A 14,241-nucleotide genomic window follows, 5' to 3' on the forward strand; every position below is an offset into this window, starting at 1 on the left:
CCTCTCCACTAGTGTAACCTTCATCATCTACTGTACCTCTCCACCCTCCACCAGTGTAACCTTCATTATCTACTGTACCTCCCCACCAGTGTAACCTTCATCATCTACTGTACCTCTTCACCAGTGTAACCTTCATCATCTACTGTACCTCTCCACCAGTGTAACCTCCTTCATCATCTACTGTACCTCTCCACCAGTGTAACCTTCATCATCTACCTCTCCACCAGTGTAACCTTCATCATCTACTGTACCTCTCCACCAGTGTAACCTTCATCATCTACTGTACCTCTCCACCAGTGTAACCTTCATCATCTACTGTACCTCTCCACCAGTGTAACCTTCATCATCTACTGTACCTCTCCACCAGTGTAACCTTCATCATCTACTGTACCTCTCCACCAGTGTAACCTTCATCATCTACTGTACCTCTCCACCAGTGTAACCTTCATCATCTACTGTACCTCTCCACCAGTGTAACCTTCATCATCTACTGTACCTCTCCACCAGTGTAACCTTCATCATCTACTGTACCTCTCCACCAGTGTAACCTTCATCATCTACTGTACCTCTCCACCAGTGTAACCTTCATCATCTACTGTACCTCTCCACCAGTGTAACCTTCATCATCTACTGTACCTCTCCACCAGTGTAACCTTCATCATCTACTGTACCTCTCCACCAGTGTAACCTTCATCATCTACTGTACCTCTCCACCAGTGTAACCTTCATCATCTACTGTACCTCTCCACCAGTGTAACCTTCATCATCTACTGTATCTCTCCACCAGTGTAACCTTCATCATCTACTGTACCTCTCTACCAGTGTAACCTTCATCATCTACTGTACCTGTGCACCTGTTTAACCTTCAACCTCTACTGTACCTCTCCACCAGTGTAACCTTCATCATCTACTGTACCTCTCCACCAGTGTAACCTTCATCATCTACTGTACCTCTCCACCAGTGTAACCTTCATCATCTACTGTACCTCTCCACAAGTGTAACCTTCATCATCTACTGTACCTCTCCACCCTCCACCAGTGTAACCTTCATCATCTACTGTACCTCTCCACCAGTGTAACCTTCATCATCTACTGTACCTCTCCACCAGTGTAACCTTCATCATCTACTGTACCTCTCCACCAGTGTAACCTTCATCATCTACTGTACCTCTCCACCAGTGTAACCTTCATCATCTACTGTACCTCTCCACCAGTGTAACCTTCATCATCTACTGTACCTCTCCACCAGTGTAACCTTCATCATCTACTGTACCTCTCCACCAGTGTAACCTTCATCATCTACTGTACCTCTCCACCAGTGTAACCTTCATCATCTACTGTACCTCTACACCAGTGTAACCTTCATCATCTACTGTATCTCTCCACCAGTGTAACCTTCATCATCTACTGTACCTCTCCACCAGTGTAACCTTCATCATCTACTGTACCTCTCCACCAGTGTAACCTTCATCATCTACTGTACCTCTCCACCAGTGTAACCTTCAACATCTACTGTACCTCTCCACCAGTGTAACCTTCATCGTCTACGGTACCTCTCCACCAGCGTAACCTTCATCATCTACTGTACTTCTCCACCAGTGTAACCTTCATCATCTACTGTACCTCTCCACCAGTGTAACCTTCATCATCTACTGTACCTCTCCACCAGTGTAACCTTCATCATCTACTGTACCTCTCCACCAGTGTAACCTCCTTCATCATCTACTGTACCTCTCCACCAGTGTAACCTTCATCATCTACTGTACCTCTCCACCAGTGTAACCTTCATCATCTACTGTACCTCTCCACCAGTGTAACCTTCATCATCTACTGTACCTCTCCACCAGTGTAACCTTCATCATCTACTGTACCTCTCCACCAGTGTAACCTTCATCATCTACTGTACCTCTCCACCAGTGTAACCTTCATCATCTACTGTACCTCTCCACCAGTGTAACCTTAATCATCTACTGTACCTCTCCACCTTTGTAACCTTCATCATCTATTGTACCTCTCCACCAGTGTAACCTTCATCATCTACTGTACCTCTCCACCAGTGTAACCTTCATCATCTACTGTACCTCTCCACCAGTGTAACCTTCATCGTCTACTGTACCTCTCCACCAGTGTAACCTTCATCCTTCATCATCTACTGTACCTCTCCACCAGTGTAACCTTCATCATCTACTATACCTCTCCACCAGTGTAACCTTCATCATCTACTGTACCTCTCCACCAGTGTAACCTTCATCATCTACTGTACCTCTCCACCAGTGTAACCTTCATCATCTACTGTACCTCTCCACCAGTGTAACCTTCATCATCTACTGTACCTCTCCACCAGTGTAACCTTCATCATCTACTGTACCTCTCCACCAGTGTAACCTTCATCATCTACTGTACCTCTCCACCAGTGTAACCTTCATCATCTACTGTACCTCTCCACCAGTGTAACCTTCATCATCTACTGTACCTCTCCACCAGTGTAACCTTCATCATCTACTGTACCTCTCCACCAGTGTAACCTTCATCATCTACTGTACCTCTCCACCAGTGTAACCTTCATCATCTACTGTACCTCTCCACCAGTGTAACCTTCATCATCTACTGTACCTCTCCACCAGTGTAACCCTTCATCATCTAACTCTACCTCTCCACCAGTGTAACTTCATCATCTATGTACCTCTCTACTGTACCTCTCCACCAGTGTAACCTTCATCATCTACTATACCTCTACACCAGTGTAACCTTCATCTACTGTACCTCTCCACCAGTGTAACCTTCATCATCTACTGTACCTCTCCACCAGTGTAACCTTCATCATCTACTGTACCTCTCCACCAGTGTAACCTTCATCATCTACTGTACCTCTCCACCAGTGTAACCTTCATCATCTACTGTACCTCTCCACCAGTGTAACCTTCATCATCTACTGTACCTCTCCACCAGTGTAACCTTCATCATCTACTGTACATCTCCACCAGTGTAACCTTCATCATCTACTGTACCTCTCCACCAGTGTAACCTTCATCATCTACTGTACCTCTCCACCAGTGTAACCTCCACCAGTGTAACCTTCATCATCTACTGTACCTCTCCACCAGTGTAACCTTCATCATCTACTGTACCTCTCCACCAGTGTAACCTTCATCATCTACTGTACCTCTCCACCAGTGTAACCTTCATCATCTACTGTACCTCTCCACCAGTGTAACCTCCTTCATCATCTACTGTACCTCTCCACCAGTGTAACCTTCATCATCTACTGTACCTCTCCACCAGTGTAACCTTCATCATCTACTGTACCTCTCCACCAGTGTAACCTTCATCATCTACTGTACCTCTCCACCAGTGTAACCTTCATCATCTACTGTACCTCTCCACCAGTGTAACCTTCATCATCTACTGTACCTCTCCACCAGTGTAACCTTCATCATCTACTGTACCTCTCCACCAGTGTAACCTTCATCATCTACTGTACCTCTCCACCAGTGTAACCTTCATCATCTACTGTACCTCTCCACCAGTGTGTCCACCAGTGTAACCTTCATCATCTACTGTACCTCTCCACCAGTGTAACCTTCATCATCTACTGTACCTCTCCACCAGTGTAACCTTCATCATCTACTGTACCTCTCCACCAGTGTAACCTTCATCATCTACTGTACCTCTCCACCAGTGTAACCTTCATCATCTACTGTACCTCTCCACCAGTGTAACCTTCATCATCTACTGTATCTCTCCACCAGTGTAACTTTCATCATCTACTGTACCTCTCCACAAGTGTAACCTTCATCATCTACTGTACCTCTCTACTGTACCTCTCCACCAGTGTAACCTTCATCATCTACTGTACCTCTCCACCAGTGTAACCTTCATCATCTACTGTACCTCTCCACCAGTGTAACCTTCATCATCTACTGTACCTCTCCACCAGTGTAACCTTCAACATCTACTGTACCTCTCCACCAGTGTAACCTCTTCATTATCTACTGTACCTCTCCACCAGTGTAACCTTCATCATCTACTGTACCTCTCCACCAGTGTAACCTTCATCATCTACTGTACTTCTCCACCAGCATAACCTTCATCATCTACTGTACCTCTCCACCAGTGTAACCTTCATCATCTACTGTACTTCTCCACCAGTGTAACCTTCATCATCTACTGTACCTCTCCACCTGTGTAACCTTCATCATCTACTGTACTTCTCCACCAGTGTAACCTTCATCATCTACTGTACCTCTCCACCAGTGTAACCTTCATCATCTACTGTACCTCTCCACCAGTGTAACCTTCATCATCTACTGTACCTCTCCACCAGTGTAACCTTCATCATCTACTGTATCTCTCCACCAGTGTAACCTTCATTATGTTCTCTACCTCTCCAATAGTGGAACATTCGTCATCCTCTTCTTTACCCCTCTGACACTGTATCACCTCCACTATCTTTTATGGTTCCCCTTCACCAATGTATCGTTTCAACACTGGTGGCCATTACGTCCCTCTAAATCCCTGACACACCAAGGAACATATCAGCGTTTCCATTACTGTAGTCCCTCATTGCGTCAAAGTACACATTTCTGGTCTGTAGAGATATTGATAATTCTCAAAACTGTTCTTTAACAGCTATTCCCAAATGCCATAACAGCAATTAGCTCATGTCAAGCAGCCTATTAGGGGAGATGATGGATTGATCTGGTTGACAACAGAATCGGCCACATTGCGACGAAACCCCATCAAAGTTCTAAATATTGCTTTGATCATATTGACTGTGACATCAATCACTCATGGCTCGTCCCTTTAAACTATCCGTTTTAGCATGCTCAGTTGAGAGTTTTGATAACAACATCTGTCTTTTTGAAAGATACGCCCTATCGCGAAACGTATTTGTGAGCGATGAACAAGACCATTGTCACGTGATCAAATTTCGGACAGTTCCGACTTTTCCACGGAGACCCGGTGACAAGTCTATCCATATCTCCTGTTTGTTCCATCAGATTTGACGGAGTGGCTCCCGACTCTTACACAGCTTTCTGATGGTCCGTATTTATTCCAATTTTGGTGCTGCAACTTCTACTTTTCACAAGTAGCTCGACGAATTGATACAGGTAATTAGATGAAAGATGACAAATCACGAAAGCGTCACATGGTTAGGTACATAAATGACAATAAGTCATGTTGTGCCCTATTAAACCACGTGTTCCTGTTCTTCTTTCCTCTTTCTTACATTCATTGTATATAAAGCTTTTTCTGCCATCCCCCAAACAGTAGTTTATGACAATAATTTATCTGCTAATCTAAAACAATCGCCACAATAGCCTGTAATCTGATAACCATTTTCTGGAAATGCCAAAAGTGGTTAGAAATAGCACACCAAATTAGCTGTATTTCTAAACCTTTCATTGGTTTAGCGGTCAGATTTAACATTTTTCTCTTGTTTATGAAACTCCTCATTCGTGAACCACGTCACTTGGAGAAGTAAGGAATGGCGTTTTGTTTTATTGATGACGAGACTAGACTAAGCATACCGATATGGACTATGTGTAATTTGTCACTCGCACCATCGTAAGTGTCGCGAGAACTTGTACCCAGTAGGGCATATATTGTCCTGGACCTCCCGCGCTGCCTCCCCGTGGCACAGTGTATGAGCGCGTACTCTTACGCACGTAGGACCCGCCGATGTACGACGGATTTAGACAGTTTATCATGTCATTTATTATTTAGTTTTGGTGAAAACTTACCGATTTACTCGATTGTTAACATCGCCCTAAAGCCATGTTGTATTTAAAATTCTTATTGTCATTTCACTTTGAAATCAAACGATAGTTTAATTATTCGCTGGAAACGATGTCCTGATGTCTGCGAAATTGATCTTTGATGTCGTAAATGAGAACAATTTCTAGAACCACTGGGTACGTACATGCACCGCCATTTTGTCATGGTAGGTACACGTGACCGGAAGGTGAGGTAAAGGTTGTTACTTTCATGGAAGGAATGAAAATCAGATACCGCGAAAAATTTAATCAAAATAAAAAAAATAAAGCTCATTTCCTGACTTCCGTGAACACTATATATATATTTACTTTAAGATTGAACGAGTTTGTATCTTCCTCAATAAACAGTTGGTTACCTTGACAACGGAACGACAAAGGTAAAACCGAACCAACTGGCCGCCTCCTGTATCTAAAGACTGGTCGTAGTATGGAAGAATATTGTTTTATTTGAACCGTTGCTGAAATAATTATCAAATGCTGTCGTCATTGTATTTTCTTTTTTATCAGTCGAACAAAGGTGCATCTGAGTAAAATCACATCCACCTTCGTCAATATCGCCCTGGTATATTAGATAGTGTTGTCTGTTATCGACCTAAGGCCTATACGATGTTGAAACTAGACTTTGTTATTTGACATGGAGTTCCGTATCTATTGCAATATTTCTTTTCCCCAGGCAGGAGCTGGTAATACGAAATTGATGCTCATTTATTCAATTCGATTCCTCAAATGTAAATACAATCGTTCGATTAAAATCGGATTTCTGTATGTGCGTACAGTATTAACGAAATATTGGTGCTGTGTCAGGTCATGAATCAAATCAAAATCCGGCTCTATGAACAGAAGTGGAATCTCTGGCGACGCTCTGTCGACAGAGAAAACATTGCTTTCGTGATTTATGGTTGATATTTGGACATGGAATGATGAAGATTGAACTTGCGATGAAAGCATGTTATACATGAAAGTCCGTCTGTATTGTCGGCCATTTTTCATGAGGCCACGTGGTGAGAGTTGCGCTCGTGACCTCTGCTCCCATGGCAATCCATATGCTGTGATCATTTCGCATGACTTAACAAGAAAATAGGGTTGTCCCGTCAGAAAAATACTTCATAAATAACCTAAGTGCTGAAGACTGTGTCTTCTAGCACTGAAACATCCGACATGTATCAAATCGTCTCCAGGGCTAGATCAGAAAGCTCCCTCTTTTCTGTTCCCAAATTAACCAATTGAGGGCAGCAGATGGGTTTTTTTATTTCCTTAGAGAAGAGTAAGCCGATGATTTCGTCTATTTCCATACCTTTCCAATGACATGTAAATGTGTCTTTTCTCCTCCTAATCCCCAATCAACGCGAGCCGGGTCGCCATTTGTTTACATAAAAGTTTAGATTGAATTCGGTAACGTGTCTATAAATTGAATAACGTTTTCATTAGTCTTAAGTTATTTGCCTGAAATTGTGTCTTGACGGAAAGCAAGAGTGCCCCAGTAGAGGCTTCTTACACGGTCAGAAATCAATAGTATCCCCACGCCCCTCCCTATCCTTACACGGTATGGTAACGCCATGCCATCAACGTTCGTTGAAGAGTATCTATTATCGAATTAGAGTTGTAGAATTTGGTTGGAAACGACATTTTTTTTGTTTCAGTAGATTTCTACAAGTAGAGTATTGCAGAAGACTGACTTACATTTGATATTAAAAATTGTAAAGCGTTTAGTTAACATTTCTGATATATGCCCAGGAGAAGCCGTCCAGTCCTTCTAGCAGGGACGTTACAAGATCCAACTGGAAGAACGTGCCCTATAATATTCGATCAAATTATTTATAAAACAACAAATCAATTTTCCTTTTGATTTTCAAACTGAAGAACTAAAGAAGTCGAATTGAAGAAATTTAAATATTGAAGAGGAACTTTTGATCCTGCTTATTACTATAAAATTGTAGGAATTAAAACATTGACTGAACATAGCTGGTGACGAGAAGGGAGTTAACTCTTGGCCAAGAGTTGCTCCCATTTTACAAGTAAATGGACTAATGTCAGGAACCTGATCGCCATTGCAATTACTTTAGTTCATTTACCTGTGACGAAAAAAGTGTTTCTAGTTCATACGGTTTAAAAAATATATATGCTGATTATTAGACACAACAGTGTAGGGAAGTGTGTGTGACATTGTACGTACATCTTCCTACAGAACCGAAACTTACCTACATCAACACTCAAATTTGTTCCTGTGCCAATCAGTGTTATTGTGTAATTACAGATGGTGTCGTGTAAACTTCTCATTGATTTAATTCAGGTTTGATGTCCATCAGAGTCTTATCACGACAGACCTGGTGACACCATCCCCACATCTACCGTACTGAACACGACTCTACTGCTGTATTTAACGTGACAAATGTCATCTTCATTTCCATATTAATGGTTTTATGTAAATAATTCCATACCGTTATCTGTTTTTAATATTTGCACATGTCTGGTATGTAAATTTCAAGGATACTGCCGCGCGTCAAGGTCACAATGTTATCTGGAAATCTAGCGGTTTTAGGGTACACCATACACACGAAGTCTTATGCGTATCTCCGGGTCGTTACGCCAGGTTACGTAAGTTACGTGTTGGGTACATGTATCTGGAGATTATCAAGTTTGGTTACGTAAGTTGTGTGTTGGGTACATGTATCTCGACGTTATTAGGTCTGGTTACGTAAGTTGTGTGTTGGGTACATGTATCTCGACGTTATTAGGTCTGGTTACGTAAGTTGTGTGTTGGGTACATGTATCTCGAAGTTATAAGATTTGGTAACGTAAGTTGTGTGTTGGGTACATGTATCTCGAGATTCTCAGGTTTGGTTACGTACGTTGTGTGTTTGATATTTGCATGTGTCATACATAAAAGCGAAACGTACAGAGAGTGTAGCATTGGTTAAATTATTTCATATGTATTTATGGAGGAATCGGACTAAAACGAGGCGTATTTATATTTCAATTTGTCGTCGCATTTTTAAAATATAGTACAATGCATTTATTATAATTTCATTCGTTAATGAAGAAAATCAAAATGCGATGACAAAATTCCAAAGTTGAATTGAAGTATTGATTGGATACTATACCGCATTTTCGTCTGCATTAAGCCTACCGTGTTACTCTCACAGACACTAATAATTGTGTTTGTGTCTATTCAATTACTGGACGGGTTTTACGTCCAGTATTACGACATTTCGGCCGTGTATCGGACAAGCGTGTTAAGATATAGTTCTATTTTAAATTCAGAAGCAAAATTGCTCCTCTTGTATCGGGATAATTGCATAGTCAAAACATAATCTATAAACCATATACAGTTTAAAAGTGAAAAATGAATTTAATTGTATATCCTGGTATCAATCGATGAAATGATAATTCGTCGTCACCAATAAAAGCCAGATTTAGCGTGCTCTCTTCATGAAACAGCTGATTGGGCGAGACTTTCCCTCAATAAAGTACTGCTTACACTTTCTGCACCATCCAAAGGTAAAGACAACACATGGGAAGGGAAGTTACTCAGTCTAGTTGTTGATTTTAATTTCCTAACAATAGTCTTTGGAGAGCTCTCCGGTCGCGCGGCTGAAAGTTTCGCTCTTATCATGGTATTCCCCTCCGCCAAAAAAAAAAAACAACAAAAAAAACCAAAAAAACAAAACAACAAAAAATCACACGATCTCACCAAATTCTTCCTAGAAGATATTTAAATGTAGTTAAGTAGTTAAATCTGAAATGTATATCACGATTATTTTTGTTATACAACTGGTTGATATACATACAAAGTAGGAGGGATTTATGTAAAAAAAAATACATATCTTAACAGGGATTTTGTGAGATGGGATCATTCTACACGCAGATTGTTCAATATATTTCTTACACTAGGGTAATATTATTATGTATGTAGTCGTCGCCGTCATTATAGGGTTAGCATATTAAATAAGAAATAACAGATGGCTCTGTGTTGAAATGATTTTATAAAATTTTCATTTCACATTTCAGCTTTATTGCCTTTTAATCGGTGTAATGTATAAAGGGATAGTATTACAATTACAATAAGAAAGCTCCCCATGTACATCTAGTCATCGTAAACTGAACACGTGCTTCACAGACAGCAATACAAATAGTAAAAAGTTAACTAAAACCAGAGTGAAATGCACGAGTAACATTCCTCTACTTTATAGCTTTTATTTTTTTCTTCTGAATTTAACTTCAAACAAAGGACTTTTATTAATAAATGACATGCCAATATGTCGTATTGTGATTGTGTGATTCCTCAAGGGCTGAGAAACGGACCAGTCTGTGTTCCCATGGACTAGAAACATTATTGCTCTGGATGGGATGCAACAGTCCTCCTGTAGGTTGTCAAGCAAGGTAGTCCCAGCTCAGAATGATAATATTTTTACGGGTTGATGAACCCAGGAAAACCTCGGAAACCTTAGCAATGACAATACAGACATCGGTATATTTAACAAATAACGGAAGTACCAAGTGCATAAGGTAACACACAGTCAAACTTTTGGAAATAACAGAATTAGTGATGTCTATGCTGTAACATGTCAAATTTAAAAGCCGTGTAATTGACGTGCATTATGATACATTTCTCGTCACGACAGCTTTATTGGACGGTGAAAGGATATGGAACGAACTACTGGAGAGAAGGAGTTGTTGGAGCGGTACAATAATGTAGAGGGGCCACGTCAAGTCAATGTGTGGTGTTTCTGGGGACCCAGCAGTCACGTCAAGACAGGCAATTTTTGAAAAGACGTCACAGAATACTTGAATTAGATAATGTACATGTAAACAGTCCGTCTCTTAACCCAACTTACCTCAAATACGGATACCCAGTAACACACTTCAAATATATACATGTAAACGTTTCTCTGCAAAACACAAAAAGTGCTTCAGTGAATCACATCTAGACTGATCATCAACCAAAAAACTACTTTCTTTGGCCTATGTAGACTCGTCAAGCGCAGAGTGACATGTAATCGGGAGCACGCGATGTCACGTGATACACAGTGTTGTCACAGCCCGTTCGTGAGGAGACTATTAAGTTGCCGAAGACTGATTTTAACCATGCTAATATTGGCAGGATTTAACGTGTCGGAGCATTCTGACAGACAGAGCGCATTGATATTGAAGTAATTTGATACAATTATCACAGGTACTATTTTTTTTGTGTATTCTTCCGCAAAATTCAAATTGAAACATGGCTATAGGTTTGTTTGGTACAAGCCGATATCTTAAATTTTCAACTTCTAAAGAATATTTAAGCTATGAAAATACACTGGATGATATAGAGATAGGGTTGAATTACACACTAGGAACACATAAAAATACGGTAAGAAATAATGATGTAGTTCCGAATTAAGATTTTTTTTTGTATATCTAGTAATTATAGTTAGTAATAGCAGATATCTGGTCAACTCCTTTGTATATAATGGGGGTCTAGTCAACTTCTAACAACCAGGGCCTGGTAATAATTCTTTGTCAAGCAACTATAGGCCAGCTGGTAACCATCCTTTGTCAACCAATAGTAGGCCAGCTGGTAACCATCCTTTGTCAACCAATAATAGGCCAGCCGTTAACAATCCTTTGTCAACCAATAATAGGCCAGCTGGTAACCATCCTTTGTCAACCAATAATAGGCCAGCTGGTAACCATCCTTTGTCAACCAATAATAGGCCAGCTGGTAACCATCCTTTGTCAACCAATAATAGGCCAGCTGGTAACCATCCTTTGTCAACCAATAATAGGCCAGCTGGTAACCATCCTTTGTCAACCAATAATAGGCCAGCTGGTAACCATCCTTTGTCAACCAATAATAGGCCAGCTGGTAACAATCCTTTGTCAACCAATAATAGACCAGCTGGTAACAATCCTTTGTCAACCAATAATAGGCCAGCTGGTTACCATCCTTTGTCAACCAATAATAGGCCAGCTGTTAACAATCCTTTGTCAACCAATAATAGGCCAGCTGGTAACCATCCTTTGTCAACCAATAATAGGCCAGCTGGTAACCATCCTTTGTCAACCAATAACAGGCCAGCTGGTAACCATCATTTGTCAACCAATAATAGGCCAGCTGGTAACAATCCTTTGTCAACCAATAATAGGCCAGCTGGCAACAATCCTTTGTCAACCAATAATAGGCCAGCTGTTAACAATCCTTTGTCAACCAATAATAGGCCAGCTGTTAACAATCCTTTGTCAACCAATAACAGGCCAGCTGGTAACCATCATTTGTCAACCAATAATAGGCCAGCTGTTAACAATCCTTTGTCAACCAATAATAAGCCAGCTGGTAACCATCCTTTGTCAACCAATAATAGGCCAGCTGGTAACAATCCTTTGTCAACCAATAATAGGCCAGCTGGTAACCATCCTTTGTCAACCAATAATAGGCCAGCTGGTAACCATCCTTTGTCAACCAATAATAGGCCAGCTGGTAACCATCCTTTGTCAACCAATAACAGGCCAGCTGGTAACCATCCTTTGTCAACCAATAATAGGCCAGCTGGTAACAATCCTTTGTCAACCAATAATAGACCAGCTGGTAACAATCCTTTGTCAACCAATAATAGACCAGCTGGTAACAATCCTTTGTCAACCAATAATAGGCCAGCTGGTTACCATCCTTTGTCAACCAATAATAGGCCAGCTGTTAACAATCCGTTGTCAACCAATAATAGGCCAGCTGGTAACAATCCTTTGTCAACCAATAATAGGCCAGCTGGCAACAATCCTTTGTCAACCAATAATAGGCCAGCTGTTAACAATCCTTTGTCAACCAATAATAGGCCAGCTGTTAACAATCCTTTGTCAACCAATAACAGGCCAGCTGGTAACCATCATTTGTCAACCAATAATAGGCCAGCTGTTAACAATCCTTTGTCAACCAATAATAAGCCAGCTGGTAACCATCCTTTGTCAACCAATAATAGGCCAGCTGGTAACAATCCTTTGTCAACCAATAATAGGCCAGCTGGTAACCATCCTTTGTCAACCAATAATAGGCCAGCTGGTAACCATCCTTTGTCAACCAATAATAGGCCAGCTGGTAACCATCCTTTGTCAACCAATAACAGGCCAGCTGGTAACCATCCTTTGTCAACCAATAATAGGCCAGCTGGTAACAATCCTTTGTCAACCAATAATAGACCAGCTGGTAACAATCCTTTGTCAACCAATAATAGACCAGCTGGTAACAATCCTTTGTCAACCAATAATAGGCCAGCTGGTTACCATCCTTTGTCAACCAATAATAGGCCAGCTGTTAACAATCCGTTGTCAACCAATAATAGGCCAGCTGGTAACCATCCTTTGTCAACCAATAATAGGCCAGCTGGTAACAATCCTTTGTCAACCAATAACAGGCCAGCTGGTAACCATCCTTTGTCAACCAATAATAGGCCAGCTGTTAACAATCCTTTGTCAACCAATAATAGGCCAGCTGGTAACCATCCTTTGTCAACCAATAATAGGCCAGCTGGTAACCATCCTTTGTCAACCAATAACAGGCCAGCTGGTAACCATCCTTTGTCAACCAATAATAGGCCAGCTGGTAACAATCCTTTGTCAACTAATAATAGGCCAGCTGGCAACAATCCTTTGTCAACCAATAATAGGCCAGCTGTTAACAATCCTTTGTCAACCAATAATAGGCCAGCTGTTAACAATCCTTTGTCAACCAATAACAGGCCAGCTGGTAACCATCCTTTGTCAACCAATAATAGGCCAGCTGGTAACCATCCTTTGTCAACCAATAATAGGCCAGCTGGTAACCATCCTTTGTCAACCAATAATAGGCCAGCTGGTTACCATCCTTTGTCAACCAATAATAAGCCAGCTGGTAACCATCATTTGTCAACCAATAATAGGCCAGCTGGTAACCATCCTTTGTCAACCAATAACAGGCCAGCTGTTAACCATCCTTTGTCAACCAATAACAGGCCAGCTGGTAATTCTAAAATGTGGCTAACTTATCGTCGTTTCCGGCGGAACATTTTCTGTGCTTTGATTAAATTGCCAGCTAATCAACAGATACCACTAATTACATCTCCACCGAGAGATGGAGACAACCTTGTGGATCAACACAATTAAATCTTGAGTCACTTAATCGCTAATGATTTTTACCTTCTAATTAAATCTGTCATTTTGAAATATTTCAAAATTTTTATTAACGTCGTAAAGCAGTAATGCTATTATTAACGGTTTCTGTTTCATAGGGTTTGTTTTGAATACACACACTTTCCGTTTAGCAAACCACTTCTACCTCGCCACTATTTCAGGTGTCCTGTGTTTGTTTACCGTATCTGGTGAAACCGGATACCGGTAATAACAAGCTGACGAAGGCTGGCTTCATTAAAGTGTTCACGGAAGATTGAACCCCTAATGTCGCCCAGGGATTCACTTGACCTTGCATAAAGTATGACACTAATTAGACTTATGAATT

At 41.0% G+C, this 14,241-nt stretch overlaps 1 protein-coding gene across 1 annotated transcript; it reads left to right on the top strand.

Annotated features, from left to right (window-relative positions):
• Positions 1-10,421: 10,421 nt before the first annotated feature.
• LOC132545050 (mucin-6-like) lies at positions 10,422-13,889 on the top strand. The gene is made up of 2 exons (XM_060208719.1): positions 10,422-10,533; positions 11,257-13,889. Exons 1-2 carry the CDS (start codon positions 10,422-10,424, stop codon positions 13,887-13,889), a joined length of 2,745 nt encoding a protein of 914 aa, XP_060064702.1.
• Positions 13,890-14,241: the final 352 nt, after the last annotated feature.

The sequence above is a fragment of the Ylistrum balloti genome, unplaced genomic scaffold, assembly GCF_031769215.1.
Source record: "Ylistrum balloti isolate Yb309-2 unplaced genomic scaffold, AGI_CSIRO_Ybal_v1 Utg369820, whole genome shotgun sequence".
NCBI classification, from domain to species: Eukaryota; Metazoa; Mollusca; class Bivalvia; order Pectinida; family Pectinidae; genus Ylistrum; species Ylistrum balloti.